At 34.5% G+C, this 17,096-nt stretch overlaps 1 protein-coding gene across 1 annotated transcript in view; it reads right to left on the bottom strand.

Annotated features, from left to right (window-relative positions):
- The window catches only part of LOC144350677 (tachykinin-like peptides receptor 86C), a 38,783-nt gene extending 24,575 nt beyond the window's left edge, over positions 1-14,208 (bottom strand). Inside the window, exon 1 of the mRNA XM_085493702.1 lies at positions 13,900-14,208. Coding sequence (XP_085349828.1) covers positions 13,900-14,208 — 309 coding nt within the window. The remainder of the gene's footprint in view (positions 1-13,899) is intronic.
- Between the last annotated feature and the right edge of the window lie 2,888 nt (positions 14,209-17,096).

A 17,096-nucleotide genomic window follows, 5' to 3' on the forward strand; every position in this document is an offset into this window, starting at 1 on the left:
CAGCTAAATGGGCTTGAATCTATACAAAATGTTTCGATAGATATTTGTTTCTAATTTACATAAAACCAAGATGGCCACATAAAACCATAAAACGGTTTATTTCTGCTTCGAAGTAACAGATTTGTAGGGATTTAAATAGCAACATGTACTTCAATGATGAGATCAACACTCTTCAAATTAGTGAGTTAGGTGTATCCATAGCAACCAAGAAACCCCAATAAAACAAACATATTTCTTGATAGTTAAGTACAAAGAAATATTTACACCATAACTCATAATCATAATTAGATTATATACTTTTACGTTTTTTAAATTTGTGGGCATGTATCTTGCAACCACTGGCATATTCACAGTCATTACTGCAAACAGCTATATTTAAGCTTGGTGTTTGTTTCTATTTGTATTTTAATTGTTTGACATGGATGTATTACTCATGGGGTTCTTTTGTCGGTATAAGTCACAGTCGTCACGCAGCAACACGTTGCTCTTTAACAAAGCATCTGTAATCTTCGATTAGTAAATCTTGTCACTGGCAAACTTTTTAAAAAAATGGGACCCACAAATGGATGATTAATAACTAAGCTTGCTGCATTTAAAGAGACCTTAACCCGTCCTTGGCGATCTACATTACATGCAGCATAAACTGGATCCTCGTGGAAATAACGATAAATCATTACTTACGATAAACAGTACTGAGAAACGATTAATTAATCATAATGCCTGTGTTTACCCACAATAATATGTTGTTTGTATTAACATATATTGGGTACTAGTAAACATGTTAATGAATGTTTAAAAGTACACAACCAACTTTGAACGTGCTTCTGGAATTTTGAAATATTTTTTACCCTCTTTTTTACATTCCTAATTGAATTGATGTCTTGCTAGACTACTTGTCAAAAGTACAGTAACTAAACTTAGTTGAATAGTTTAGCAACAAATCAACAAATGACGGAATTATATTGAATTGTAGTAAATGGTTATCCACAACTTGCCGGTAGGCTGATCGGCGATTGGCTCTGCTCATAAAACAAACAACATGTTTATAACATCGGTTTATAACCGGTGCCAGTATAGATTTCAACGAACATTCAGTCTTCAAATGTCACTTCACTTTATTATTAGCGCCTATTTCGCTGCTATAATTAATCATTTTTCGATTTTATTTTCTAGAGTCTTTCATTGAACGCAACATTTACAGTTCAATCTATGTTCAAATGTTGCATACCGTGTAACAATGTCGACACCGGTGATCTCTCTTCCGTGCGCAACTTAGCCAAAATAAAAAAGCATGATCACTTGAACGCTGTATTAAAAGACACATTTGGCGCGAAAGAAAATATTAAAAAATCAGTTTTTTGGTTGTTACCATGGCAAAGGTGTGCTAGGATTTTTTCTTAAAGATTTTACCATCTAACTAAAGTGAAGGTTGTCCATATTTGATTGGTTACACATGAACATCTGATATAGTATTATATCTGTTTTGTATTCGACTGGGCCATATTATTCACATTTAGTGTAGGATTGGTCACATTGGACCAGACTATAATGTAACCCATTTTAATCTTCAACTTTTTGGTGTATGTCTGGGCCATATTGGCCACATTCGAGATTAGGTAAAATTTGGATTTAATCGTCGCATTTGGTCTAAGATTTGTCATATTCGAGTGCGTAACTGGGTTGGTCATCCTGCCCATGATTATGCTAGGTTTGTTGTGTATGCAGGTTGTTTGTCACGTTGCAGCTTCAAATCTATTCACTATATGCTATTATGAGTTGCTTATTTAACAGTTTCTTGTGGCGTAGCGGAGGGCTTGTCTACTTAAAGTGATGGGTCGCGTTTGCCGAATTTCGAAATCATAACTCGTGTATCGTGTGTATGTGTGGGTGTCTGTGATTTCGTATGCATTTGGTAAAGGGTAACACACTATACTAAATTATGACAATAATAATATATAAAAATCATCGATCTGTGTTATTATTTTTGTATATATTTCGAAATTTGAACTCTTTTTATTTGATATATCACATGATGTTTTACAAGTATCATAAACAGTCTACTTCTGAATCTCAAACATTTTACTCTTTAAAAATATCAATATCAGAGGAATGTTATTGTAATTCAGAAAAAGCAAAAAAAAACATTATATTTCATAATAGAATCAACGATATCTCAAAAACTATTCTTCTAATATGTGATTTTACTACAGAAAATAATTCTATTAAAAAGTATTTTTCATTTAAAAATAAAACGATATTTCAGATGTTTGAGCGGAATATCAACCAACAATTACGTCATTTGAAGAATCATTTGTCTATATGTGACATCAGCATAGGTGCAATTCATGCTTTTTTGAAACAGCAAGTTTTAAATGTTACTAATGAATGTTTTCACAAGGTGAGTGTAAACAAATTCTAAATAAGCCTGTGCCGAATAAACCATACTATATATTTCTTAGATGACTAAAGAAATCACCAGGATTATATGGCTGTGTTTTGAATAGATGATACATAGATATATGCTCATTGGCTGCCAAGTTATGAGGCAATCTTAAAGATTGACAGCATTTTATCATATCCGTGATTGGTCGTTCTTCAGATTTTGAAGTGAATTAGCAAGTAATAACACATTATACACTTTAATGTAAATTATAAAATATGTACTGTGTGTGTGAAACCTCGTATGCAGCTGAAAATCGCCTATACACGTCAATTCAAGTCTTCTCCTTGACCACCTGGCATCCCTAAAACATACTTAATAACTGAACTCACGTCTCACACATGCACAAACTGTTTATTTCATTTGATTTAACATTGTATTTACTTTATTTATATTTATTTTTACCATGTACTTGCTTTAGTTTTTATGTTAACAGTTACTATGAGTTTACCATTATTTTATTATATAAACCGTTTGTTTGAGTACATACTGAGACGAATTTTATTTACTGGCTGATACATTTTGGTCGGTTGCATTTTACGCAGTGACGGGATTCCAGGCTGTTGAATTCAAATTGATGATTGCAACCGTGGGATATGTAATGGAAAAAGCATAGCAGGGGAAATAGTTGCTGTCTGTGAAGTATTTCACAACTCTGCTTGTTTTTTAAAGTGTTATGGAACTTCATTTGGAAGACTTGTTATTGTATAATTTGGGTCAGGTATGAGATGTTTTCAATAATCCGAAATTAAAATTGCTCAGCAATGCATGAAGTTTTGTGTAATATTTGGGTCTTAAATTTTGATGAAATGTGTGGAATGCGATTTAGAAATGTAGTTCTTCATGGGGCATCACAGAGTCTTTAGCTGGGGTTCGGTGCAGTTCTGTCTTATTCATTTCAGTACACCTAAGCCCAGATTCGAAGCAGCAACATGCATCAACTGTACACTTCATTCTACAGTTACATGAAAGAAGCTCAGGAATCTCTCTGGCGTTGTACTGCTTTTGTGCAATTTAATGAATATGCTATTATCTTGGATTTTTCATCTTCTACCATTAGGATTCCTTCCATATATAAGCCTGGTAATTGGCGCTACTGGTGTTATTTGCCATCTGTTGTGCATTATAGTTGATATCATAGTAAATTCACATTGGTCATCATCTTCCCATACAAGTTCTCTATTTCCTCTATCTCCTCTATAACATTTCAGTTTTATCCTAGCTCCTCCAAAAGTGTAAGACACTTTGATTATCTCGTCATTAGCTCCAATGGTCTCATGTCACATTTTACACAAAAACATGAAACTGAGCCACAGTCAGTTGTTGCATGTGCGCCAGTGACGAATTTCAACATGTCCTAGACATTTATCTCCGTGCTTGGTGTTTTTTTTAGCTTATCCTTTATCAGTTAAATTTTGGGTGTCTTCCCTCTCATGTTATGAAGCTAATAAACACATCATCTACATGGATGGTTATGGAATTCTTTATGTGAGATGTTAACTCAGAGACAGGCCATACTCCTGATGATCATAGTCTCAAACATATAGTACCTGATGTTACATACAAAACTATGTTTTCCAATGTTTCCAGAAACTCCTGTGTCTGCCAGTAAATTACATAGCTAGATGTTGTCTTAGTATCTTATTATATCCTCCCCTTCCACTTGAACTGAGCACATATCCCTGTGTTGTTTTATTATTAAAATTATATTGTAACCAATATATCGATTGTGTTCTCAATTTTTTTCAGCCAATTCCCCTTTCTAAAAAGCAATGTGGACTGCTGGTATTACAATTAACAATAATTATGTCCATCATAGACAGAGGCCCAAGGTGGAAGAACATCAGCAATGCATGGTAAGAACGGTTCCCATGCACGAGTCCATGTTGCAAATATGAATCCTAAAATCCAGATATGAATCCTAAAACCTGACTAGATCCAACCAGTGTGTTCCATAGTCATAGTGCTCCTTTGTTATGCTGCTCAAGTCTATTACGTACTGCAACATCAGCTACTGAATTGATACACCAGTAATCTCATCATGGCATCATAAATTATTGTGAAGATTGATAGCTCTATTGTAGTAGTATTGTCCAATGAACATTTTGCAATGACATTACTCTGAATAGCATGTCCCATCAGCATATCCAAGTCTTGAACAAATAATTGAAAAAAGCCTTTCTTACAAAAAATTTAAATTGCTTTTGCATAACATGCCTGTTCAAAACATGCTCTATTGTAGTAGTATTGTCCAATGAATAGTTTGCAATGACCTTACTCTGAATAGTAGTTCCATCAGCATATCCAAGTCTTGAACAAATAATTGAAAAAAAGCCTTTCTTACAAAAAATTTCAATTGCTTTTGCATAACATGCCTGATCCAAAAAACACAGACGACTGATGGCACAAAGGACTTTTAAACTTCCAGTCAGTACCTGGTACGACATTTTTATCCAAATAACCAATATGACTTTTCACCACAACAACAATGTTACTGACAGTGATAATTAATCCAGTTCACCAAAGGATAAAAACGTTTGTATGAACTACAATGTTTCTGTTTCTGTCTTTATGTTGGCTGTAGTTTTCATCATTATCTGTGATCACTAAGTAATGTACACTCTTCAATACTTTAAATGCACTATCAAATTGGTGGATACCATTCTAATATGCTTTGGTTCAGGCTCTGTGTGCTGGCCTCAGTCAGATACAGTGTCACAGATGATTTTTTTCTTCTAGATTATAATTTCCAATATTAATATTGTGACGTTAAATGCAGGGGGCCTTTGTGGGGCTACGCCGTATTCAAGATCGGGAAGCTTGTTTTTAATGCCGGTCTAGTAGTCTTTGTCTTTGGTAGCGTGCTTATCTTATAAGTCTCCTCCCTCTCAGCTTGTTCGCTGTCACGGGGTGGGGATCGTTTGGTGAATGTATATCACCAGAACTGAGACTGTGCAGAGAAAGAAATATACAAGTAACGATTATAACAAATTAACACAACACAATATATACGGTTTCCTGTACTTTAATAAACAAAATACCAGCATGGGGTGGGGTAAACAGTACCCAAATAAAATTAAAAGACATGATCAATGCTGCAGGGAACACTCCACTCTCCGGTGAACAGCAATGTACCTGGTTGCGTTTCTTCGTATCTGGCACACTGTCAAAGCAGCCGCACTATAGTTTAAACTCGTGCTCTGTGTCCAGGGAGTATCGGCAACTGCACTGCTATCTGCTGCTACTGGTAGCACCGGTACAACAGGAGTAGTTCAGGAAGTGAGCTTCAGTGGTTCTTGTTGATCAGCAGGGATTACTGCACAGCACGTCTGCATATGTACCACAGTATAGGGTACAGCTCACTGGAGTCAGGAATTAGCGTCTCAGGATGTTACAGGATCAATTCAGGTCACCTTCCTGACTAAAGATTTTCCCTTATGTCCCACCTTAAATACTCTAGCTAATTTATGACCATGTAAATAATAAAATGTATCTAACGAAATGATTGGCTACCTCGAAATAACGGACCAATCAGTGTATCAAGAATGCCTATTTTGGTACCTCTGGTCACACCATACACAATATTCTGTATATACGATTTTTTAAATGTCAACACGCCTTGAATACCTCAATCATTTGAATTTCCTGGTATGACTGTGTTATAAAATGTAGCCAAAATTTTGGGAGAATAGAGAGATATATCTTGCTTGGTTCTGAATTATAAAAGGGCGGTCGGTGGCTGTGGCGTGCATCCATAAAATACAAAGACAAATACTATTGCTGCTTTGATCACAGTTTGTTCTTCGCAGTTTAGTGATTATACAATCTAAAGGTCTTTTTTTATTTTCTACAGTATAAAATTATTGTTATCTTATTTCTATTGAATGTCATAGCAAAAAAATAAAGAAGCATTTGAACTTAAGGTTATGTATGTTATGTTATAACGCCGTGTAATGAATAATAAAAGAGGAAGCTTGTCTAAACTACAATCAAATAAAATTTACGACAATTACGAGGCTGTTGTGTTTGTGTTGCAGTAATGCACTGAGATATTGTCTAAAATGAAGGTAAATATACGCAGAATGCTCGAATATAGGTGACAAGCGCACGAAGCAGGCTACTTCGCTGGTATCGTGTTAAATAAGTTGATGATGATGCGAATTATTTGGCTACGATTTTATTAAGATAATGCGAATTGCCTCCTGGGAACGTGCAAACGAGAGAGATTGGTTATGGCTGTTTAAATTTAAATCACGTCTTCAAAACATAGCTCAATGGCTGATTGCTGTAAGTAATTATGACACACGTCTATGAAATACGTCATGTAGGGAACGAGACGCAAATAAAATCATGGCAATCATAAAATCTTCCAAGATTATTTTACTACTAAATTTACTCATCAATTCCATCAACTGTCATCAACTGAACGTTACATATATTAGTATTTCTAACATTAAAACTCACGGGAATCCCAAATTCATTGAGGTAACCTTCATCCTTTCCCCTGTGTGTGATTTTCTTTTCATTTCGACGCTTTAAATTCTATAGCGATCAATTATCTTCACATCAGATTTTGAAGTAAAACCAGAATCGCTGGTTGTTTGACCTCTTACAAAGCTGACTCGATGATTTACATTTCTCCCAAACTGCGCTACCGACGTCAATTTTTTTAAGTACAAGACCTAAATCTTGTGATCAAACCGATAACTTTAGACGTTATTTCAATATGAATTAGGTTTACTGATCTCTCTCTCTTCATGTAAAGAATGTCTGTTTTCCATATCCCTTGTGCGAGTTTAACAGAATACAGTCCATTAGTTGATTGTTTTGAGCGGGTGTTAAGCAAACAGAATGTGCAAAATGGATTCTCATTGCAACTGATACAAACACGGGAGCACGGTTTCGGCAATCATATGGACATGGTAATGGTGTGCCAATCACAAACCGTAGCCTACAGATTAAAGACCAAGGGGAATACACCATTTTGATTTTTTTAAATTGCGTGCATCAATCTCATTATTCTGTGTAAATTTTAACTCACTATTATTGGCATTGGTAGTATTGGTAGAGAGTACTTGTAAATTTCTAGGTGTTTGTGTACACATGTTTTTTTTCTGCTTCATGAGAGGTGCAAACATGTGTATATAAACTGTAGATAGATATACTGTGAACATATTACATGTCTTGTCTGAATACACGATTTAAACAGTGGTAGTCTAAATCTACTTAACGTGACTCACGGCTGTAATTATGGACAGATTGGAGTATCAATTATTCTGCCACAAAAATGATGATTCTGCAACTTGGCAACTATTTTAGTTTATTTTAAGACGCTCAACAAGTAATTGGTGCATATGCGATGCCTTAAACAGAAGAAGCAGTAATTGGGCGATGCATGAGAAAACAAGACCAAAATGTATTATGTATTATGCTAAAAGGGTGTTCAAACAATGTGACGTATCACCGTAATCTGGTGTTGGCAAGTAAGTCGAAATCTATTCTGTCCTGTTACGGGAAACAACTTACAGCGCCATATTTAGTGGAAAAAAATTGTGCAGTCTGCCAATTTTATATTAAGTAGCAAACAAAATACCACCTTCCTTCCTTCCTTCCTTCCTTCCTTTTGTTAACGTTTTGTGTTCAGTGTCTAAACATAATATTTGCTATGCTAAAAAAGCTTCAGGTCCCCCTTGCAAAAAATGACAGAAACAAATTAACAAATATCGTAACTCAACAGGTAATAAATATTGGCAGTATACTTATTCAGTTTCATTGTTATAGAAGCAATTGTGTGGTAATTGACATAACGCTATAAAATGTCTATTTGTGAAATCGATACCCATGTAATTCGAAAACAGACAGTAAAGATTTTGTTATTGAAATTCAGGAAAAGAATGGCTATGCTTCCAACTAGAAGAACTCTCTGTGTTATTGATTATTTCTCATATAGCTGTTGTTGTTTTTTCTCAATTCCATGGTCGAACGAATTTAATAATATGGTAATGATAACAAATAGGAAAAAAGTAATAAACACAATAATAATAGTAGTGAAATTGTTACTGCTTTACGAGGATAGCCACAATAATATCGATTGCGTTTAAAAATCGGCGATGTATTTATGCACTATTCAGAGATCTTCGATATAAAGCTCAGTGGGGTACGACCAGATTTCGTTTCCGTTATGCACCACATGCCATCGTTTATCAATAATTTGTTTTTCAGTTTTGGAAATAGCCTTGAAATTTAAATACATTTTTAGTTTGAGTGATGATATTGGAACACTGTTGTCACACGTCTAATTGTATTGCAATTTTCTATATAAACTATGTTAGAATGCTACGATATTCAATGGAGATCATTCCCAATTGCAGATTATATTTTAAGGAGCGTTAACAAGACACGGACATACGAACAACATTAAAATCCATTGTGCAAAGCACACCGCTGTTCATTGTATTCCTCTCTTCGTAATCTCTGGTTCATCAGAACTCAAAATTCCCCAAACGTCTGCTTCAAGTCATTCCCCACAAAACGCTGTATGGATCGCGCAAACAAATGTCTTTGAATATAGTTTGATTATGGAACTCATTAGGGACCAGCTGTCAATCATTTTTACTTCATGTTGTATTAACACCGTGTGCTTTATTTGTTAGGTCTAGCATTGTCAAGTGTAGGATTATCTATGTATCATTGATATATTGATATAATAATATTAATTTTTGATATTAGGTAATTTTACCAGCTAATCTGAGTCCTTAATCCATGTACACTTGTGGTAGCTATTTCACTGTCGTTACTCCCCCGATGAAGCTTATTTGAGACCAGCTGTCAATCATCTGTTCATCATGCTGAATATAGAATGTCTCTTCTGCTATTTCAAAATATATGTTAAAAGTAGAATTGCTTATGTTTCATCAACATATTCATATAACATAATTTAACCGTTAATCTGTTACGAATCCCTATACACTTACACAGTAATTGCCCTTTCATTATTAGTGTTGTCATCAACAGTGCTCCAAATGCTCATATTTACGAAATATAAAACATAAATTGTCTGGTTATCAATGTGACAACAACGTTTTTTTTGTTTTTTTTGGTTCCTGGTCTGCCCTGGCAAATTTCATTCCAGGACTTAGTTAGCACAGGATATTATGAAGTTCGATTATATGAGTATTATCGAAAATTGTTGTTCCAGACATAATCACAATTCAACATAATTCGTAATACTTGAATTGTATGCGCATTGCGTGTATTGCATGTCGATTGATAATATTGAGAGAAGAGTCATACATGTATTAATACGTGAAATATGTGCATGCATGACATTCGACATTTGTCTATATAAACAAATGTTTAAAAGATGAAGTATCAGAATATTTTGCTTATTATTAAATTGATCTTGTAAAAAGGCAACATCATGGGATTCAGGCGATCGCACGAGTTCGTGATAAAGGTGATGACAAGTATGAACTCCGCTTCGTTGCTCTTTGTAATTTACTGTTCTCGGCTGTACGTGTATATTATATGTATGTTTGATATTTTGTTTATTATTCCCCGGCAATTTCGCATACTCTAGGTCACATTTATGTATTAATCTAAATTACAGTAATGGCTTGTGAAGCAGTTCGAATGACATTAAATGAGATGTAATATTATTGGCATTACTGTTGTCTTGGAGTACACTCACGGTGTGTATTTGTAGGTAACATGACTAGCAATACTAGTATTCAGCTATTTACAATTGTCAAGCCCAATCGATCGTTATAAACTGATCTAACTCGGTCATATTATATAATGATGATATATTGTTTTAATATACAGGCACAATGTGAATATGTGAACATTGCAGTAATTGTGTAAAGGTTTGTTCATATCTAGGAAATCACGATATTCATTTGATTTACTCAAAATATAATCACACTAGATTTCAGACAACTTTTTGCCCAAAAATAAGAATTCTGCGACCTAAAAATGGCAATTGAATAATCGTTAAAGTAGATTCCTCGTGATTTCATATTCATAATCCATGGGGAATAACGCAGTTTCACACATGTTTACCGCCGCTTGCCCCGGTGTTGATGAATCGTGCCTACATGTTCTACATGGGAGACGTGATCACTATACATATCTGCAATGAGAGTTGTATGATTTGCGTCGGTACTGTCATGGTCACTCAATTCAATGTTTGCGTGCCTCTGTGCATGTCTTGGGTTTGTACCGGCGAACAGTATTGTGGGTATGGTTCAGTAGGTAGAGCGTCCGCCTACAGTGACGAGGCTCTACCTTGTGTATTTGATTACTGTGTTGTTATGTCATAGTGTTGCCTGTGACTGTTTGTATTTCCTACGCCGATTGTCTTCGCTGTTGAACAGTGCTCTCCTTGTGACAATCATGCGCGCGTTCGAATATCGCGTTGCGTGGTGTTATGTCAATTTTCTCATCTGATTAATTCTACTAGTGGACGGACATAAGGTAGCTGAGCAGTTCGTACCATGAATACTAAACTTTCGAATTGTGTAGATTTAGCTTGTGTATTTCTATCATTCTGCCGAGGGAGCATTGCTCACTACTACGAGTAATTATTTACATTCTCTCTGCCAATTTTCTTAGGCAGTTGGTACTGAGCCGTGTTTCATACGAATATGATAAACATAATATTGCAAACATGATGCATTTCATTATATTATTTTATATTATAGAAATATTAACCCAGTCCAAGTTCGATATACAGATTTGTCGAATAAGCGCTTCCAAAACCCGTTTTGGTTTTACCCCTAAGGCGTCGAAAAGTAGGATATATGAATTTGTGTAAATACGGTTATAGTGTACTGCATATAACCTATGAAATGATCTCTTTTCTGCGCTTGCGCAGACTGATTTCAAATGTGTCAATGTATTGTTTTGTGAAATGTGAAATACATATATAATATCTCATTAGCCATAAATATCAAAGGCTCCAAAAATATGGCGTAAAATCACTAATATCTCAAGATTTTGGTATGTTTTGTGATACACAATCTGCTTGTCTGTTCTATTGGCGAGATTGTGGTTACGTAGTAAGGGGATATAGAAAAGGATTTCACTGCTTTATTTGCACTGAACTGCCAAGACATATGGGATGTGAAATATCTCTATAAAATACATTTCGCGTTCTTGTAAATCCGACATTACGGTTGCATAGGGTAAATAATCACCTATATCTTGTTAAATTATTCTGTGCCCACCACGTGAGTACTACGCGGGGTTTGTAAATCGTTGTGCAGACATGTATTTAATATTAGTAGTTCATGAAATGTGAACAGTTATTATAATTATGAATTGCCTGCATTCGTGTTGTTGCGGAAATTGGAAAAACTCGTAAAAGGAAATGATGACACTATATCACACAGGTAGTACGGATGAGTATATCCACCGATTTATGTGGCGCTAATATTGCCAAAAAATATGGACGATCAAAATAGCTTACAGATAAAAAAAAAAGAGTCTCAGTAACTCTTTCGAACGTATCAGTAAGTTTTTGTTTCTCTGGACGAGTAATTTCATTGTTTCATTAATATATGTAAAACTTTTGTAATGCTATTGCCAATTTATTTGATGTACGCCGACTCGGATATTTAAATATATTATTAGTACAGGTGTTTTAAATTGAACTGTTCTTGTTCTATAGATTACGGGTGTTGTGAATAATTAATCAATTCATATAAGACCTTGGGCAATACTTCTTTCTGCCGATATTCCTGCGTGTGAGATGTCATTAAAAAGGCATTTACTTACGGAAAAATTATAATGGTACAAAAATCAATTATTTGGTTCGAATTGTTCTGAGAGTGTAATTTTGTGTGAAAGGATTTGCGGTGGATGTTTCAAATTACAACACATATGGTGATCGCCTCCAGTTGTTTGACATTCTGACAACTGGTATTACTATGGTGATGATCATTTGTATCAATTGCGGGATTTCGATACAGTACTTTGACAAAACATCACATTTGTTCTGTTTCATATAGTGTGTTATTCAGTACCTACCATTATATACTCTAATTGGAGAAATACGTCTGGAAATTAATAATATGACTATTTATGAATTACAATGTTATAATAGCAATAATTATATAATTCACTTCACTTATCTAAAAGCTGTATATTTATTTCTCCACCACACGTTTTACATAAGAACAAATGGCAAACGGCCAAATAAACACCTCTCCATGAATGTTTGGCCCGTTCTTGTACAAAAAACACGGTTTTGTAAACAACCCAATGAACTATAACTACAGTGTATGAGTCAAGGAAATCCGATATCTTTCAAAAGTGGCCAAATAGCTTAAAGATGGTCTAAATAGAGTATATGAATCGGGTATACATACTTACAAATATTCCTAATTAGGTTTCTAGTGTACCATACTAGTTATTTCTAATATTATAACACTATTGATTATGTAATAATTGCGTACATATTTCAAACAAGTTTTGTTTTATAGCGTATTGTAGACATAAATAAAGCTACAGTCAGTGCAGCGCAAGGTGAATCATGATGAGTTTTTGCTGTATATATTTTATGAAATAAGAGCATCCCTACAGTATAAAAAGATTGTATATCACAAGTGATGTAGACGATACAAAATGACATGTACTATTTTAGTGGCGATCATACTATTAGTTTAAATAAAAACTGTGTTATTTGATATTTTTCAGAGTCATAACTTCGGTTACCATAGTGTACTGTACACGTTTCAACATCGATAATCATCTAAAAATAATGTCTATTTGTAATTTTGAGATTTCATTTCACTTTCTTTATAAACCATGACATGCATAAATTAAAACTGTTTAAAGTCCAATATCAATAATTTATTCATGATACCGAATCTAGTGATATTTTATAACGAGTAGTGGATTTCTGTGTGGGTGCCTAAAGCATACGAGGTGTGATTATCCGATTTACTATTTGGGAGTATCACGATTTATACTGATTAGAGCCAGCTGCATTGTAACCAATAACACTATCAGAGAACTTTGTCGATTCTTTGATTTGATTTTTGCATGTTGCAATTCCAATTATGTTGTTATGATATTTATATCATATATATAAGTATTATAAACTGTCACCATAACGCCGTAAGTTACAGCTTGCCGTAATTTTGCGGTATTTTACGGGGTATTCATTCATTCGCTGAGTCTGTTCTGAACATTTTGGATTTGGGTATTCACATGACGTATCCTTGGAAAAAAAAGATACAATCATAAGGTTATTACTAGGTTACCTTAAAGTATGCACTCAGGCAATACGCCGTCGCATCGACCTCAGCTGTGCGTCGGTCGATAATCCGACCCGCTGTCTTCGTGCATACTTTGAGAAAACCTCGTAATAATCTCATAATATATAATAATATGCATTCCATGTGTGTTAAATAAACGACTTCTGTGATTTTCAATAGTGACACTGACATACATACCTGCACGACAAACAACGTTGTAGGACACATCACTGTTCCGTATATCCAATGACCGTACATAAGCGTGGTGAATGTGAATGGCATGGATACAATCGCGGTGATAAGATCAGCCACAGCCAGGTTAACCAAGAATATATTGACGTCGCTTTTTTTCGATCTACCGCGGAGAATCACAATGATAACAACCAGATTGCCGACAATTGATAACAACATGGTGAACGAAAATGCAAAAGTCAAAACTGACTGCAACTCAAACGACATCTCAATATCCTGGTAATCATAATAACTGACATTATAATCAGTCCACATATAGGTGTAACTGTCTGATATATTGTATGATTTCATTCTCAGCAATGGTAGTACAGCTGTACAGTTCTTAATGAACAGGCGATTACAAGCGGTAGTCCTACAGTCCCCTGTATCAAATTACTTTTCAACTTCGTTAATATAGAATAACGGAATGTTTCTTGCGTTACGTGAAGCAAGGTATATCTTCTTAACATTCTCCATAATTCTGCCTTTACGACCTATGAATTTAGCCAACGTTATCTTCGATCGTAGTGTAGACCGGAGAACACCGCCGTTCACAATGTGGGAATAAATTTGTGCATCAGTATTTATATGATAGCATATTTTTTATTGAGGGCGCTTTCATACACTCTTGTAGCTATCACTAAAACACGTCAAATTTATGATTTATTGTTGTTGGTGTTATCGAAACGATTACTTATCTTCAAATCCCAATAATGTAACTAACTATAACTGTATTACATTACTATCTTGGGACCAACGCAAGTATGACTGCGACGCATCACATACTAGGCATTCCTTTATGTAATATATAAATTCAGAGAAAAATATCAAAACGTTATAATATATCATCAGGGCGTTGGGTATTTTATCCGTAGCGATGTCACATATTGTGACATCGCTTGCCAAATATAGCGTTCGTTTAAAAGAATAGGTTGTTATTGTTACGCCACAAACCCAGAAACACCGGAAATGATGCTTGTTGTTCCGTTACTTGTAACCAAAACTCTCATAACTAGAACTACATTACGTTGCGAGGTAATTCATGTCTACGCTATTAACCTATCTCAACTTCAATATTGGTTTTGCATTCGTTATATTTCCTATTTTCGTTTTTCCTATTTGATATTGTTAGATTTTATAACTACTAATCTAATTTTTAATTCAGCAACATTCACTACTTTGTCGAGTTTCAGAACCATTGTGAATATTTAGGCTACCTACTTTCCCAAAACCATTCACACAAGTGTAGTTCTATCGGCATGTTTTTCCTGTTCTATAAATCCTTAAAAAATTAAAAGCCATACCTTCTAAAAATTCTAAACATCGACAAAAATCGCGTGCAAGTATTAATCAACAGTCCACGTACGCATTGAACAGTAAAATTGGTCAGAATTTTCAAGAAAATACGTTTCATTATGACGCGAGTATATGTATAGAATTATTGTAATATTAAACAGCTTATAAATAATATTGGAAACGATAAGATACCTGAAGCTTAAAGACACGAGCAGGTAGAACATGTCAGTCATATCAGACTTCTTTTAATGTAATGTTTCATATATATATATATATATATATATATATATATATATATATATATATATATATATATATATATATATATATATATATATATATATATATATATATATGTATATATATATATATATGTATATATATATATATATATATATATATATATATATATATATATATATATATATATATATATATAACACGCTCAGTAGCAGGAAAAATATCCTTGACAAAATGGCCGCCGAGATACGGCTGTGAGAAAAAATGGCGGGAGATTTATTTCGCCTTTAACTAGTGTTCTACGATTTACTTTCGTCATTGCGTCCACAGTTCTCTTGACTTGCGTTATATTTAACAGTCTGGTACGCGAGATATTGGAAGATCTCGTAGTATACCCGCCTTCTGTCAGGGGATTATTGCTAATATAGTGCATATTGACAAACCGATAAAACTAATAAAAACAAGAGTTTACTTGCATCTGCTATAGGATCATGATTATGCCCTTGAACATGAATCTACATAAAGCAAAATACAAAATAAAATAGTCGGAAGTTCCGTTATTGCCACAACACGTGTTATGTGGAACGTGTTTATGTTCGTGTCCAAGTAAATCACTCACAAAGAGAATAGCATTACGCATATGGACATTGGTACAGGGGGTATGTATTATTGGAACGCCTTTCCTGTGTAATCAATTCATCACGGTAACGAACCACATATTACGTTTGAGTGGATAGCTAGCCAGACATTTGTGCCGTTTCTTGTTCGATTTGTATGACTCAAGCAACGTTTTATTAATAAGCAAATTTTAATAATTATAGTATATATTCTTACCCAAAACACTCTATTTTAGGAAGTAGAGGGTACAATGCTAACTAGGACTTTGTAAACGTCATCAGGCAACACACCATCAGTCAGAAAAACGGATAAAAATAACTGTTAAACAGTTGAGCAACATCGATAGGAGAGCCACATTCAACATTGTTATAAAATATATTAGTTGAAATGTTACGACGACTACACTAACATTTCCTAAACGACCAAACACGTCGTTCGGGGTAAACGAGAGTTCAATTTTAGACACGTAAACACGTGATTTTTTTATAGCATCGTATTACGTGTTTACGTAATACGATACATACATTTTGCACACCGTTGCATTATCAATATCTCACCTAAAATTATTTTTTTAACACATTTTTCTTCTGTTTCTATAACATAGTACCCTGAATAAGGTGATATATTGGTTTAATATATGGTGTGCTTTGTAAAGGTAAGTTATATTTCCTGTCGGAATTCCCGGTACCCACTATCACAATGTCTTATCATTAAAATGGTATTCCACCACAGGATATTGAGATGAGTGAGGGTTCTAGTGCAATATTGGAAATACCCGTCGGGACTCGGAATATATTTCCTAATTGATCGAAATGGTGACAGGGGATGTTATCCAGACCTGCTCAAAGGTTAAGAAGGGCTTTGAAAGAACACTTAACGAAAGAAAAACATTGTATGTGCCTTAAAGAATGAAGATGTTGTTTCAAGCAGCTGGAGCTAAAGTAGCAAACTCATTATATGCAGACTTCGTCGTTTTTTTTCAACCTGAATTATTTTTCTATTTCGTACTA

Source organism: Saccoglossus kowalevskii, chromosome 19 (genome assembly GCF_978046115.1).
Source record: "Saccoglossus kowalevskii chromosome 19, keSacKowa6.1, whole genome shotgun sequence".
In the NCBI taxonomy this organism is placed as follows: Eukaryota; Metazoa; Hemichordata; class Enteropneusta; family Harrimaniidae; genus Saccoglossus; species Saccoglossus kowalevskii.